At 45.9% G+C, this 15074-nt stretch overlaps 1 protein-coding gene across 2 annotated transcripts in view; it reads left to right on the plus strand.

The window, feature by feature from the left end:
* Positions 1 to 15074, plus strand: part of ANKHD1 (ankyrin repeat and KH domain containing 1) — a 1109311-nt gene that overhangs the window by 520154 nt on the left and 574083 nt on the right. For both annotated transcript variants that reach the window (XM_085617924.1, XM_085617925.1), the window contains exon 21: positions 5950 to 6125. In XM_085617924.1, the coding sequence (XP_085474050.1) occupies positions 5950 to 6125 (176 nt within the window). The remainder of the gene's footprint in view (positions 1 to 5949; positions 6126 to 15074) is intronic.

Here is a 15074-nt window from a genome sequence, read left to right on the forward strand (position 1 = left end):
AAAGATGCCTTTAAGGAGCCAGCCCCAACAAAAGGAGTCACACCGGGGGTCGAGAAAAAATGCAGACCCTCCACAAAAGATCCCAAATATATATAGGGGAACACTGTGGCAGATTCCATCATTGTCACCACAGCAAAGAGAAGGAGCAACGCTCATCCTTCCACAGGTCCATCCCAGAAAGGGGAAGTTTAAGACTGGATATGGCGGGTAGGGAGATGGAGAGAGAGTCAGCAACACTATGTCGTATCACAAATTCAAATGGTCTCCTCAACAGATATGGTCACCAACAATGAGACGATATCGCGGAAATATTGAATAAACTCCCTGGAGAGGACAAAAAGAGGGCAAAATCTTTTATCCAAGATGAGAAGAACATCGCAAATGCCTTTCTAAAGTCAGCCCTTGATGCAGCTGATACAGTCAGCAGACAAATGTGCACAGCTACTACCCTCAGAAGACTTGCCTGGCTCAGAGGTTCAGGCTTTAAACAAGAAGTACAAACAACTATAACTAATAAGCCTTTCACAGGAGATTCTTTGTTTGACCACCAGGTGGAGAAGTCCTTACAACAAATCAAAAAAGACAACGAAACTTCAAAAGAAATGGGTGCTCTACAATACAGAGGAAGCAATGTCCGAGAACCCACAGGAAGTTTTTTTTTCTGCAGGACAACAGCAGCAGCAGACACAAGGCAGCGGACAACAGTCAAGACATCAGTCTGGATACCAATCATGACAACAGTAGCCAAGGCAGCCCTTTCGTGGCAGAGGAAGAGCCAGGGGACAATCCTCCAGAGAGGTAGGAATAGGCTCCAAGTGACTTGGACGCAAAGATGAGCCTCCACACAACACCAGTGGGAGGCAGAATAGCCCATTAATCACAAGAATGGGAAAATATCACCACAGACAATTGGGGTTTTAAACATGGTGTGCCACGGCTATTGTATGGAACTAACAAGCATACCACCGCCAAACTCTCCCAAAGAAGAAAATGTTTAAAAAAAAATACAGAATGTTTGAAATTAAAGGAATAGATAGAGGGAGTCTTACAAAAACAGGCGATAGAGAAGGTACCAACAAGGTAGCGCAACAAAGGAAATGACTCCCCTTTCTTCTTGGAACCAAAGCAAGATCTCACATTGAGACCAATATTGGATCTCAGATTCATAAACAAATTAATTCTCTTACTGCATTTCAGGATGACAACCCTACAAGATGCAATGCCACTCCTACAAAAAGGGAACTACAAGGCAACAATAGACTTAAAAGATGTCTATCCACACATGCCTATGAATCAAGGACACAAAAAGTACCTTGGATTCATGCACAAAGGCACACGCTACCAATTCGGAGTCTTACCTTTAGGAATAAAATCGGCACCAGGAGTTTTCACAAAGTGCTTAGCTGCAGTGGCAGCATTCCTAAGAAGGAACGGAATCCACATCTATCCTTATCTAGACTACTGGTTGGTAAAAGCAAACTAAAAACAAAATGCCACAGACACATTCAGAAGGTAATAACCCTGCAAAGGCTGGGTTTATCCATAAATCTCAAGAAGTCATTGCCAAACCTGGAACAGGAAAAGATCTTCATTGGGGCAAGCCTGAATGCCAAGGTGGCATGGGTGTACCTGACCCAAAGGAGGATTCAAGCAATCGAGGAGCTAACTCTCCTCTACCAGAGGGAACAGTCTCTGACAGGGAGGGCAGTGGTGAAATTAATAAGCATGATGGCCTCATACATCCCTCTCATTACCCATGCACGTCTGCACATGCGCCCTCTACAGGAATGACTATGCAACAACTGAGCACAAACTTCTGGGAGTTGGGATGATCTAGTGGTTGTAACCGAAAAGGTACAGGAGACACAATGGTGGGCATCCAAGAACATAACACTAGGCAGACCTTTCAAAACATCAACTCCCTCAGTGACCATCACAACAGATGCATCTCACAAAGGATGGGGAGCGCATACAAGAAACTTAAAAATACGGGGTCAACGGAACAACTCTGACTTCACAAAACACATCAACTTCCTAGAGATAAAATCAGTGTTTCTAGCACTAAAAGCCTTCCAAGCACACATTGCAGGTAGGACAGTATTGATCCAGACAGACAATACAACGTTTTACCTGAATAAACAAGAAGGAACACAATGATTCATCCTAAGCAAACTAGCTCAGGTGATATGGCAATGGGCTATACCAAGGAGGATCAGTGTGCAAACAATCCATCTACCAGGGAAAGACAACACGGAAGCATATCGGCTCAGCAGACCGAACAGCAGATCACACAAATTGGAAATAAAACAGAGGAGCCTAGAAAAAAGATTGACTCAGGGGACACCAACAATAGACCTATTCGCAACAGCAGAGAATAGGACATGCCAATCCTTTGCCTCCAGGTTTTAACACCACCTTTCAGAAGGGAATGCCCCGTCAGTAAATTGCTCAGGGACATTTGCCTATGCCTTTCCACTGATTTCCCCTACTACACAAGGTACTGTAGAAATTCAGGCAACCAGGAACAAATCTAATCCTCATAGCCCCTCAGTGGGCAAGACAAACCTGGTACTAATGCCTACTCGAACTGTCCAAGGGACAGATGATCAAATTAAAAGAAGAAAAAGACCTCCTCACAATGCAAAAAGGTCAAGTATTCCACCTGGAACCATCAACACTCAGCCTAGAAGCCTGGCGCCTGAGTACATAGAATTTTGTCATCTAAGTATACCACAAAGAACAATGGAGATGCTAAAGGAGGCAAGAAAACCAACCACAAGACAATTCTACGCAGCTAAGTGGAAGAGGTATCTCATTTGGTGTAAAGATAACCATATCCTAGATTCAATATCTACACAGGAAACTGTGATAATAAATCTTTTCCACTTGCTAGACAGTGCAATCAACTATTTAAATGTCAAGATGCACCTGGTGGCTTTTGTAGCATACACCTGGGGAGCATCATGTGAAGGTTTTTTCACATCACCAGGCATCAAAAGATTCCAGAAGAATCACACCTCCAAGGAAGGCTCCAGTCCCTAAGTGGTGTATAAACACAGTACTGACACAGCTTATGACAGAGCCTTTCGAACCAATTCATAATGCAGATCTTCGGCATATCACAATAAAAACGGCCTCCTTAATAGCGATAACATCAGTACCGAGAGTAAGTGAACTAAAAGCATTAACTATTAAGGAACCATACTTATAAGTCCACATGGACAAGATAGTCCTAAGAACTAATGCCCAGTTCCTACCTAAGACGGTGAGCAAATTTCTCATGAATCAAAGCATTCAGTTAGCAGTTTTCTTTAAAAACCCACAAATACGACTGGAAAGAAGCCTACATACCCTGGATGTAAGAAGCTTATTAGATAGTCTGCAGGAGACAAAACAATTCAGTAAAGGTGATCAATTTTTCGTCTCTTACGCAAAGTCCAGCAAAGGGTCACCCGTTATAAAAGGAACAATTGCACGCTGGATTGTGGAGTCAGTACAAATGTGCTTCTCCTCAGCGGGGAAAAGCATTAAGTTCACGCCCAAGAGCGCATTCAACAAGCAAAAAGGGCGCAACCCTAGCCTTTATAATGGATGTACCAATTGACTGTATATGTGCAGCTGCTACATGAGCCTGCTCACATACTTTTACCAAGCATTACTGTGTGGATATACAAATGACAAAGGAGGCACAGGTGGGGCAGAAAGTACTTAAACACCTCTTCACAAATTCCTCCACATCTCACCTCTACCATCCCCAAGCAGGGGAAAACCGCAAAATAATCTAATGCACAGCATGTGAATCCAGAAAAGGATTCATGCTGCAAAACAAAATGGTTACTTGCCTGTAGGAGTAGTTTTGCAGCTTGAAGATTTTTCTGGATTCACATCAGACCCTCTAGCCTCCCCAGAGATGAGGAAAGTAAACAGGTGAGAAGATTACGTAAGGAAAACAACATATTCTTAAACCAGGAAAAGTAAGTAAATTCCCTTAATCACAAAAAGAAGGGGAAAAAAATAATCAGAAGATGGCTACCATGCATAGGAACTTCTGGTGTGCCATCTGACTTGCAAACAGGTGAGAAGATTACGTAAGGAAAACAACATATACTTAAACCAGGAAAAGTAAGTAAATTCCCTTAATCACAAAAAGAAGGGGTAAAAAATAATCCGAAGATGGCTACCATGCATAGGAACTTCTGGTGTGCCATCTGACTTCACACTAGGGATGGACCACGACGCCCACGAGAGAGAGAGTAAAAAAAATAAAAATTTTAAGAAAGAGGAAACTGAGACCATTCTGGACCCAACCACTAGATAGCGGAATAGTGCACAGCATGTGAATCCAGAAAACTCTTCAAGCTGCAAAACAGCTGCTACTGATAAGTAACCATTTTGTTACCCTGTAAGGATCTGTTCATAGTGTGCAGTGCTCTAGATTCACATCCACCTGCCCTCCTCCCCAGAGGACTTTGTCTTTTGCAGATTTCTTGCTTTCTGTATTTCACTGCACATTACGCTCAACTTAACTTCCTAAAGTGAACACTTTATACATAACTCTCTCCCTCTGTGCGAAAAACAATTTAGCTTGGTGTGTGAACATGCTCAATGTGCACACAAAAAAGTAATCAAACCACATCTTGTGACTCAATAGACTGCTTTGAACAAAAACAACTTGCAGACATCGTAGGCCAACACTGGATGGCAGGAGTATGCTAAGCATGTGATGAAACGACCGCACTAAACTCTGAGTAGATGGTTACAGGGAAAGTAGCATTCTCCATACTAATCGGTCTTGAGTCCTCTGCCTCCTATGGCTGTACAATTTCCACCACTAACTTGAATCATTTTATTTGTCTTGGAAGCTTTGAAACTCTTAAAAGAAGATGATTTACAAAGCCTTGAGATGCAACAATTAATTTGATTCAAGCAAGTGTCTGCCAATTCTGGTCCAAAATTGGAAGATTAATTCTTGTATTTTGGTCTTGTTGAGCCCATATCTTCATGAAGGGATGGGTAGATGGATTCCTGGTGGGGTGTGTCCAGAACCAAATGTCTCCATGACTAGGTAGTTCTTTAACTCTGGATTCTAAATGTTTCCATAGTCTGGGTCTTAATACTCTAATGGCATTCCACGGACGTGCCCCTATTTTTAAGTTTGCTTGTACATTTATGCTTGGAACTTCGTGATTGAAGGCTAAGCCTTGGATGTAGTCGGCAGCAATGTTTGCCAATATTGTGGCCCTTTCTCTACAAAGCTCTAAAGACTATTTGTTTTTCTGATTCATAGTGAACCAGTAGTTTTTTTCAGTATGGGTGCAGGGTGACTTTTATACTGAAGGAGAAGATTCATCCCATTAAAAACTTAGTTTGGTGGATTCTTTCTAACATCTCAGTCCCTTTGAGGATCTCAGTGCTGGGGTGTGTTGGGTACAGATATTTGTGTTGTGTTTTGTTGTGTTTGTATGTACTTCCCTGTGCTTCATCGAGGGCAGGGCTGTGTGAGAGAAAGTTAAGTTTGAGAGTATTGTGTGCTGTTTATTTACAATGGTTCTAAAATGCTTGCTAATGTGTTTGTCCCCCTTTAGGTCTCCAAAGTAGAGAAAGATGGACAAGAGTATGTAAGCTTTTAAATGGAATGTGGAGGCAAACAGTAGCTTTCACTGTTTGTTCTGAAATAAGTGAATGTACAGGCTTAACTTGCTTTGCAGATCATTCTCCTCTCACATCAACTTGGGTGTCTGCAGTAGAGTTGTTCATTTTTATTCCTCTACTACTACCACCCATTTCCCTATTTGAAGCAGTCATTAAAGCTAAGAATATTTATAGTGATGCAAAGTTATAAAAAGCATTAACATTAAATAAAAATTCAACCTTGTTCCTAATGTGGAAAGATCATCACGTGCATTTTCAAAATAATCAGAAGCTTTTATTTGCATTATCTTTGCATAGACTGGCCTTACACCTCTTATGGAGGCAGCTTCTGGTGGATATGCAGAAGTTGGAAGAGTTCTTCTTGACAAAGGAGCAGATGTCAATGCACCACCTGTGCCTTCTTCAAGGGATACTGCATTAACAATTGCAGCAGACAAAGGGCACTATAAGTTTTGTGAACTCCTGATTAATAGGTAAAGGATACATTTTAAATTTTTTGTGAGCTGCAATTCAGTTTTAAAGTACTTTTTTGATTACCATTCTTTATAATAGTATTTGTTCTTTTAGTATAAAATATATACTTGTAATGCAAATGCCTTCCCTTTGATGCACATCAAAATATATCTCCAAGCATCTAACTGCATCCTTAGATTTCTTTGTAGCTGCACATCTCACTGGTGCTAGTTGAAGTCAATAATATCACTCTACATTGATGCATTAATTATATGAAGATGTCCCTGGTGACTTTTGTTCCCTTCTTTCTGCATTTGCCATGGAGATAATGTTCTGGAGCCCTTGTGGCCATTTATTCCTTCCAAACCTGAGATTTTCTTGTTTAAACTATGTGATATTGTCTCTGAAAGTCTCTGGATTTAAACCCAATTGTACTTGCTAGAGGCTACTGTCGGGGAGAGACTCACATGTGTCCTGCATGTGGTTCAGGAGCCTCTGTCATAATTCCGCGTCCTGAAGCATCTGCTCCTTTGTGTCCAGAACGTATTTGGGAGAGGAAGTCAAAGTTGTTCATGGCATCCCTCTATTGGGAGAATGGATCTAAATCTCCAAATCTGTGCCAGATGTGAATAAACTCTTTGATGGACTCCTCACACCTATGTTAGATAAATAGAAACACAGACAGCACAGAGTCTTGTCTTTCTCCTGTACACGAGATCCATTTCTAACAAATTGCACCATCATTGTCAGTCTAAGACTTTGTGTAAGAAATGAGGTTATTAGTTGAAGGGGATTACGTACCCACCTCAAGTAATAATCACAATCCTGGTCAGGGTGAGCCAACAAAGCCATTAAATAAACCGGAGCTCCACTCCCTGGTTGCTATGGCACAGAGCAGACAAGCTTATCTTGGAGGCAATTCGTACATATTTATGCAAGCTTAACTTGGAGGCAATATGTAAACTATTTATGCAGCACTAAAACAGTAATAAAGCCGAAATGCAAGGCAATAAAAATCCTAAAATGAATTAGAAAAATAGAGTGAAATTTAATAAGATGACAAAAATCCAGTAAGGGGCATGGTAATGAATTTTCAAAGTTGTAAGCGATGGCGCCAAGAAGCACAAAGTGCCAATGATAGTTGTGATTGAACGGGATGTAAGCGCAATTTGATGCTGACCGCAATGGAGTGTGGATCGGATACCCAAACCATGTTTATCCTGGTCAAAGATTTTCCCTTTTGACTTTAGACCTTTAAGTCCCAAACCACTGCAGGAGGAAAGCCCCCAGGTCCTCGGGGTAGGCACTTAGCGACTTACAGGGTGGCAGGCAGAGGTCTACAGGAAGGTCCAGTACATGTATGGTTGACGATGGACAGTTTGGTAGTGGCACGAAAAGGCAGAAGTGTGGACTTTTTCTTTTAACTCTACGGTATCAAGGGACAAAATGCTGCTGGAATCTACTTGTCCTCTGAAGAAATCCACTTGTCCTCCAAAGAGATCTTCTTGACCCTCTGTTTCTGACACTATGTATGTTCATTTTGTTTCTTTGACTGTGCCAAACCAAATAAATGTTTTACATCAATTTTGCTAAAGTAAAATGTTGTTTCCCCTTTGGCCAATTGCTGATATAGAGATCAGCTATTGTTGCAGTACGAACAGAGGAGCATTTTCATTTGAGTTTTCTACCTGTTAAATACAGGTAGCACAGACCGTTGGAGTAGGTACATTAACCCACTCATCTATGACTGTGCTTACAACCTGCGACTAATAAAGCTTTGCTCTGGGTGTATTAACCTACTAAGCATTCTTGCTGGAATTACAGTGATCTCTGCAGTAGGTGCAAACACTTAATTTTCTGACTGGAATTAGAACTTGAGACATACCTGCTAAATGTTTACGTTTGCCGTGCTTTGTCAACCCACTGAAATATGTCAACAATTGGATCCCATAAACAGCAGATTACAGATGTAATTCTGTGTAAGGATCTGAGGAGAGGATTATTCTATTCTTTCTATGCCTATCTTTCTTTGCTTTATTGCATATAGCAGGCATAACTTGAGTAAACATTTTTTTTTTTTTTTTAAACGACTTTTTGCAAGAACCATAGGGAAATTAATAAAAATCCATCCAATCCCCTTGCTGGTCTTGTCCTCATAGTCCCTGGTCCCCTTCACTCCTCTTTGTTTGCTGTTCCAGCCCACCATTTAAGTCCTCAGAGGGCTCTACCTGTGGCTAGTGAGTAATTCAGTGGGTCAGGGCTGTGTCTCTGTATATATTTCATTGATGTATTTATATCGTTTTTTTCTTCTTCTTGTGTTGCTTAATTGACTTTCTTTTCACAGGCTCCACCATGTGAGAGTATGGTTCTGCACACTCCTACGCAGTGTGTCTCGGCCGATATCGGCCTGCTGAGATGGTGAGATCCTCCAACCTCTAAAGTATAATGCTCTACAGCAAGGGGAGACGTGCTGCTCGCAGGATCCGCAATCTGCACACAGAGGGGAGGAAGATGAGAATCATCAGGAAGTGTGCCGATTGCAGAGTCCTGCCTGACAACCCCTCTGCCTGGAGTCTATGTATCTATCCAGTGAGGAAAATAGCAGCGTCTCCACAAACTTCCCTGACAGGCGTGAGGGACACTGACCCCGGTTGAATATAACCCAGTGTATTTATAGGGTGATTGGTGTCCTGGGCCCAGCGGGTCCCCACATTATACTGGTCTCCCAGTTATCACATCGATTGCACTAATCCACATCTCGGGTAGCCCCTTCGGGAGAGGAGGAAGTACAATACCTCCCTTTTGACCAGGACGTCTGCAAGGCAGTTGATGCCTCCATACACAGGGTGGACTCGTATGCCACGGCGCCCCAATGAGAAGACCCTACAGCAGCTTATTGAAGGCTGTCTCACACCCTCCCTTCGAGGGAAGACTCTGCTGGACCCTTGGTCCCACTATCTATAGGGCAGCCAGGAGTGAAGCCTTCCAAGGTGACCACACAGCATTAACATAAGAGGGTTGATACCAATGCCTTTGACAGGCTTAAAAGAGCATTTTCCTTCCGCAGGGTGACCCTGCTGGCAACCTCATGACACCAACCCTTTTACTTAGGGCTCAGACACAGGGGCATATGACCCCAGTACAACCAATGGAACGTTCACTGGAGATGGACGACACAGATGACTCGCAGGGGGACTAAAATGGGGGTCTGGGACATTACAGACCTTGGCGTCCGTCCTCAGGTGACTTCACTCCAGCCCCTTCCAACCCTGGTACAGCTTCCAGTCTTAGAGGCGACATGGTGGATCCAATCTATCTTCTCCAGCCCTGCTCTACGGAGTGGACCCTGGCAGAAAATGTAGTGATGTACGTCGCGAGCCGTTGAATACGCTCTTTGACAAATATGTGCACAATCCCCTCAGGGCTGAATGCCCTCGCCCGTCTCTGGAGAGAAAGGTGGTACTCACCCCAGTGATACACTAGGATGTTCACCTTTCTGGCAAAGTATGTAATTGACCCCAAGATGATATAAACCTATTCTCTGCTCATGTCAGGACAAACTCCTGGATATGACAGTGCCTCTCTCCAAAATCCTAGACATAGTGGATGTAGCCAAAGCCCAGGGATCCCTGGTTCCCACAGATGTCCTCTTTAAATGGGCTTAATGAGCCTTTATCCTGTTGGGGAGCGCCAATTGTCCCCCATCAGCGAAGCACCAGAGGTCAAAGTATACCCCAGGCTGGGTAACATAGCTACCTTGGAAGATGGGGCGGTAGCGCAAGGCGGTCTCTTTGGCAACCCATTAGTTAAGGAACTCGATAAATATGTAGCTACCTTCTCTCTGGACGAGGCTAAGGTATCGATGAAACTCATTTTCGCGCCATGGTTTTTGCCTGAACCGGTTGTGGCACGGGTGCTCAGCGGGCCGCTTTGCTACTAAAACCCCTTTGAGAGTCCAGGGGTCCAGGCTGGGACAGTGGTAGGACTCCTCAAAGTTTGAATCCTCCTTTCCTTCCAGAGGATGGCCATGCCACCGAACCTCCAGGAGGAAACTTAAAAGGGAACACCAACCAAGTATTTGCCCACCTTTAGAACAACCCCTTCTTCCCCTCAATGGTTGCAGGCAGGCTGGCAATATTCATACGCAACTGGAAAGGGCTCACCAGTGACGCGTGGGTGCTACAAACAGTGTGCGGTTCCACATAGTTTTACAGCTCTCCACCCCAGGCCAGGCGTCCCTCCACTATCTGATTCTTGACACACGATGCATAACTATTAGACCGATGTCACAGCACTGCTGGACAAAGGTGTAATCTCCTTAACATCAATACCTCCCATCGGTTTTCTCAGCCATGTATTTTTGGTGGAGAAAAAGGACAGAGCCAGTGCAGTTATCAACCATAAGTCCTTAAACGAATGGCTGGTGTTTCGCCATTTCAAGATGGAAGGATTTCATCTCTTCCAAGGTTGCTTGTGCCACCAAGATTGGCCATTCTGATGGATACATCTGCCAGTGGATTCCTCACCATGTGAATATCCCCTGTGCCAGCAACTTTCGGAAACTTTTGTAGCAGTCCACGCCGATGAGATCGAAGACGACGTCACAGAGACACGGCTCCGCTCGCGACTCCGCTGACGTCACCGGCTCCATAAGAAGACTTAGTCGGCGTGATGAGGTCAGTTCCCTTTGTTCCGCGCCGTCGACGCCAACGGATTTCGGGAATCTCTATCTGTAGCTTCACTGTTGCTTTGTGTTTCTACTGGATTTCTCTGTCCTTTTTTCGTGAAAATGTCGACAAAGAAATCGGGGTTCAAGCCCAGTCGTGAATGTGGTAAACATATGTCTATCACGGATCCACATGACGACTGTGTATGGTGTTTATCTTCAGACCATGATGTGGATGGATGCTCTTGCTGTCGCAAGATGAGCTCCAAGGCTCTCAAGGAAAGAGGCGAAACTCTTCATCGCAAGGATGAAAAAAGAGAAGAGAGGAAGGGGGAAGTCGAGAACGAGGTCACGATCAAGGTCGAGATCGAGGTCGGCGTCGAAGTAGACTTCGGGGCAAGCTTCAAGATCTAAGAAGCACAAAAAGAAGAGGAGACCTTCTTCTCGACGTCTCTCTGACAAGAGTACGGCTCCGAAGTCGAAGTCACCTTCTCAACGCCGTAAGGACTCAGTGTCTCCTACACCCGTTCCGGATTCACCTGCTGGTCCTTCTTCTCCAGTGGTTTCACCAGTTCATTCTCCGGCTCCGGCTCCATCTCCGGCGCAGGTTCCATCTCCGACGCCGGTTCCATCCCCGGCTCCGTCTCCGGTTGAGGAGCTTCAAGCACCGGGTGAGCCTTTGACCCCGCAATATCCACCGTCTGCGTTGGTTGGCCCGAGTCCGGTGATGCCTGATCAGTACCGGGTGAGCCTTTGACCCCGCAAATTCCACCGTCGGCGTTGGTTGGCCCGAGTCCGGTGATGCCTGATCAGTACCCTGCGTTCCCTGGACCAGGTCAGGACCCCATGCATTATTTGAATGCAATGTACGGGGTATTTTCAAAAGCCATGTACTCCCCTGGTGCACCTTCGGGTCCGATGGGTCCTATGGCCTTCAGTTTGGGCATGCCTCAGGCATATCCGCAGGCCCCCTTCATACCGTCTTGGCATCTGCCGGCGCCGAGGACATCGACACCGCTTCCTTCTTCACCGGCGCCGACTCGACCTCGCTAGACGCCGGCTGCTCCTGTGGAACCACGTTCGACGCCGGCACCAGCGCCGTCGGATTCGATCACGGCGCCGCCGACGCCAGTTGTACGAGTCCGGTCTAGGAGGGAGGCTCAAAGGGTGCTTGATGAGCAAAGGTACCTTTTGGAAGAGGCAGAAGAAGGAGAGTTTGTGTAGTCTGAAGACGTTTTTGAAAATCTTAAGGAGGCTAGTGGCTTGGATTTATCTCCTGAATGGGAAATTACTCCACCTTCTGATGAACCCTCAAAGGATGTGGCTCCATATCACGCAGTCATAAGGAAGGCAGCTGAGCTGTTAGATCTACAGTTGCCTACTTCTGAATTCAAGTCAAACATTCTAACACAGGTACTGCATTCTCCTACTACGGTTTCAGAACCATTGTTGCCCTTTAATGAGGCCATTATAGATCCTGTGATGGAGGTGTGGCGTAAGCCTTTTTCTGCTCCCGCAGTTTCTAAAACAGTTGCCAGGAGGTATAGGGCAGCTCCAGGGGACCCAGAGTTTTTAACTCCATATCCTTCGCCTGAGAGCCTGGTGGTTCAGGCTGCTTGTTCAGGGAAATCTAAGGGTGCGTTTCCTCAGGTCCCAAGTGACAGGGAAGCTAAAAAACTAGATTAGTCGGCCAAAAAGGTCTTTTCATCGGCCAGCATGGCCCTTAAATCTACAAATGCCACTTGCCTTTTGGGACGCTATATTCATGCGCTCATGGATTCTGCAAAGAAACTGGCTCCAAAACTATCTGAGGAGGCTAGGGTTGGCTTTAATGAGGTCTTGACGGATGCCCAGGCAGCAGCACGTCAGGTGATACAAAGTGGACTGGACACGGCGGATTCAGTGGCAAGAGTCATGGGGTCTTCTGTTGCCACTAGGAGGGGTGCGTGCCTTAAGACTTCAGAGTTTTCCCCTGATGTGCAATCAACACTGTTGGACTTGCCTTTTGATGGCTCTGGACTATTTGGCAAAAAGGCAGATGCTGCACTTGAACGTTTTAAGGAAAGCAAGGCTACGGCTAAGTCTTTGGGCCTTCAATCCCAGTCAAGGGGATCGTTTAAAAGATACAGGGGTTTCGGAAGGGCAACCTTTCGTTCCTACAGGCAGACCCAACAGCAACAGAGCTCTCTGTATAAGGGGTACAGCGGTAGAATCAGGGGTCGCTCACGTGGCCGTCAACTCTCCTCCTCTTCCTCCTCCTCAGCCCCTCCTTCCACCGCAAAGCAGCCCTAGATCCGCCATTCTGGATCATGTTGGTCCTGTGGGGGGCCGGCTTACCCTTTTTCTACAAGATTGGGAATCTGTTACTACAGATCTTTGGGTTCTAGATCTTGTAGAAAATGGGTACGCCCTTCCCTTTCGGGAATTCCCTCCAAATTACCCTCCTTGTCAAGGGGCTTGCTCAGAGAACCACATCCTTCTCCTACAGGAGGAAGTCCTGAAGTTACTACAGAAAGGTGCGATAGAGGTGGTTTCGGAGCAGGAGAGGGGTCAGGGATGCTACTCCCGGTATTTCCTGATTCCGAAAAAGGACGGCAGATTGCGTCCGATATTGGACCTCAGGATCTTGAATCTTTATCTGAAGCAAGAGAAGTTCAAGATGCTCACCCTTGTGCAGGTTCTTCAAGCGCTGAATCAGGAGGACTGGATGGTGTCGATCGACTTGCAGGATGCGTATTTCCACATCCCCATCCTGAAGTCGCACAGGAAGTATCTCCGGTTTACGGTTGGATCGCAACATTATCAGTTTGCAGTCCTTCCGTTTGGTCTTACTATTGCACCCTGAGTCTTTACGAAGGTGATAGCAGTGGTGGCAGCCCATCTCAGAAGGTCGGGGATTTCCGTTTTCCCCTATCTGGACGACTGGCTGACCAAAGAGGAGTCGCCAGAGAAGGTGCTATAACAACTGCAGGATAAATCTCAGCTGTTCATATTGGGTTTCTCGATAAAACGTGCCCAAATCTCACCTAGTGCCCTCTCAGCGCAACCTGTTCATAGGTGTGGTACTGGACACTACTGGCTGTCGAGCATTCCCTCCTCCTCAAAGGATTCTCGACATACAGGAAATAATTCCTTTATTTTGCAATGGAGCGGTCATTCCAGTCCTGAAGGTCCTTCGCCTGCTCGGTCTGTTTGCTTCCTGCATTCTGTTGGTCAACCATGCACACTGGCACATGAGGGCGCTCCAGTGGTGCCTCCGCAGTCAGTGGTATAAGCACAAAGGAGATCTCAGGGAGTCTGTGAGGATCTACAGAGAGGCTGCGGCGGATCTGTGTTGGTGGAGCGTGGAGGGCAATCTGTCTCAAGGAAAGCCCTTCCATCTTCCTACATCGGTGGCCACAGTAATAGAGGATGCATCCACTTTAGGGTGGGGTGCGCATCTGGGGGACCTGGAGATCAAAGGTCTTTGGTCTCCAGAGGAAAGGTTGCTTCACATCAACCTTCTGGAATTGCGGGCGATTCGTTTGGCACTCAAGGCCTTCCTCCCTTCCCTTCGCGGTCAGTCTGTTCAAGTCTTGACGGACAACACTACAGCGATGTGGTATGTCAACAAGCAGAGATGAGTGGGGTCTCTTTGTCTCTGCAGAGAGGCTTTGCGTCTATGGTCCTGGGCTCAGGACCATCAGATTTGTCTGATGGCAAATCATCTGGCTGGGGTGCTGAACGTACGTGCGGACAGTCTCAGTCGGAAGTTCTCCGCAGATCACGAGTGGAGGCTCCATCCGGAGGTGGTTCGTTACGTCTTTCGGACGTGGCGAACTCTTCGGGTGGATCTGATTGCCACTCATGAGAATGCTCACTGCCCATCATTCTGCAGTCTCCAGTACCCGATGCAGGGAGCGTTGGGGGACGCGTTTCAGTTGAGTTGGAGCTCACAACTCCTTTACGTGTTTCCTCCCATACCCTTGAATCCTCGGGTTCTGAGGAAGATTCGCCAAGACCGGCCCAAGTCATATTGATCGCCCCGGATTGGCCAAGAAGGGTGTGGTACACATATCTTCTCCACCTCTCCTCGTTCCCTCCGCTCCGTATCCCTCTGAGGGCAGACCTCCTCTCGCAATCGGAGGGGCAGGTTCTACACCCCCACCTCCAGAGCTTACACCTTCATGCCTGGAGATTGAACGGGGCAACCTGAATTCTTTTTCTCTCCCACCTGATGTGGTAGATGTAATTTTGTCTGCCAGACGTCATTCCACCAAATCTATCTATTCCTATAGGTGGTCTAAATTTGTTCTCTGGTGTG

The sequence above is a fragment of the Triturus cristatus genome, chromosome 7, assembly GCF_964204655.1.
Source record: "Triturus cristatus chromosome 7, aTriCri1.1, whole genome shotgun sequence".
NCBI classification, from domain to species: Eukaryota; Metazoa; Chordata; class Amphibia; order Caudata; family Salamandridae; genus Triturus; species Triturus cristatus.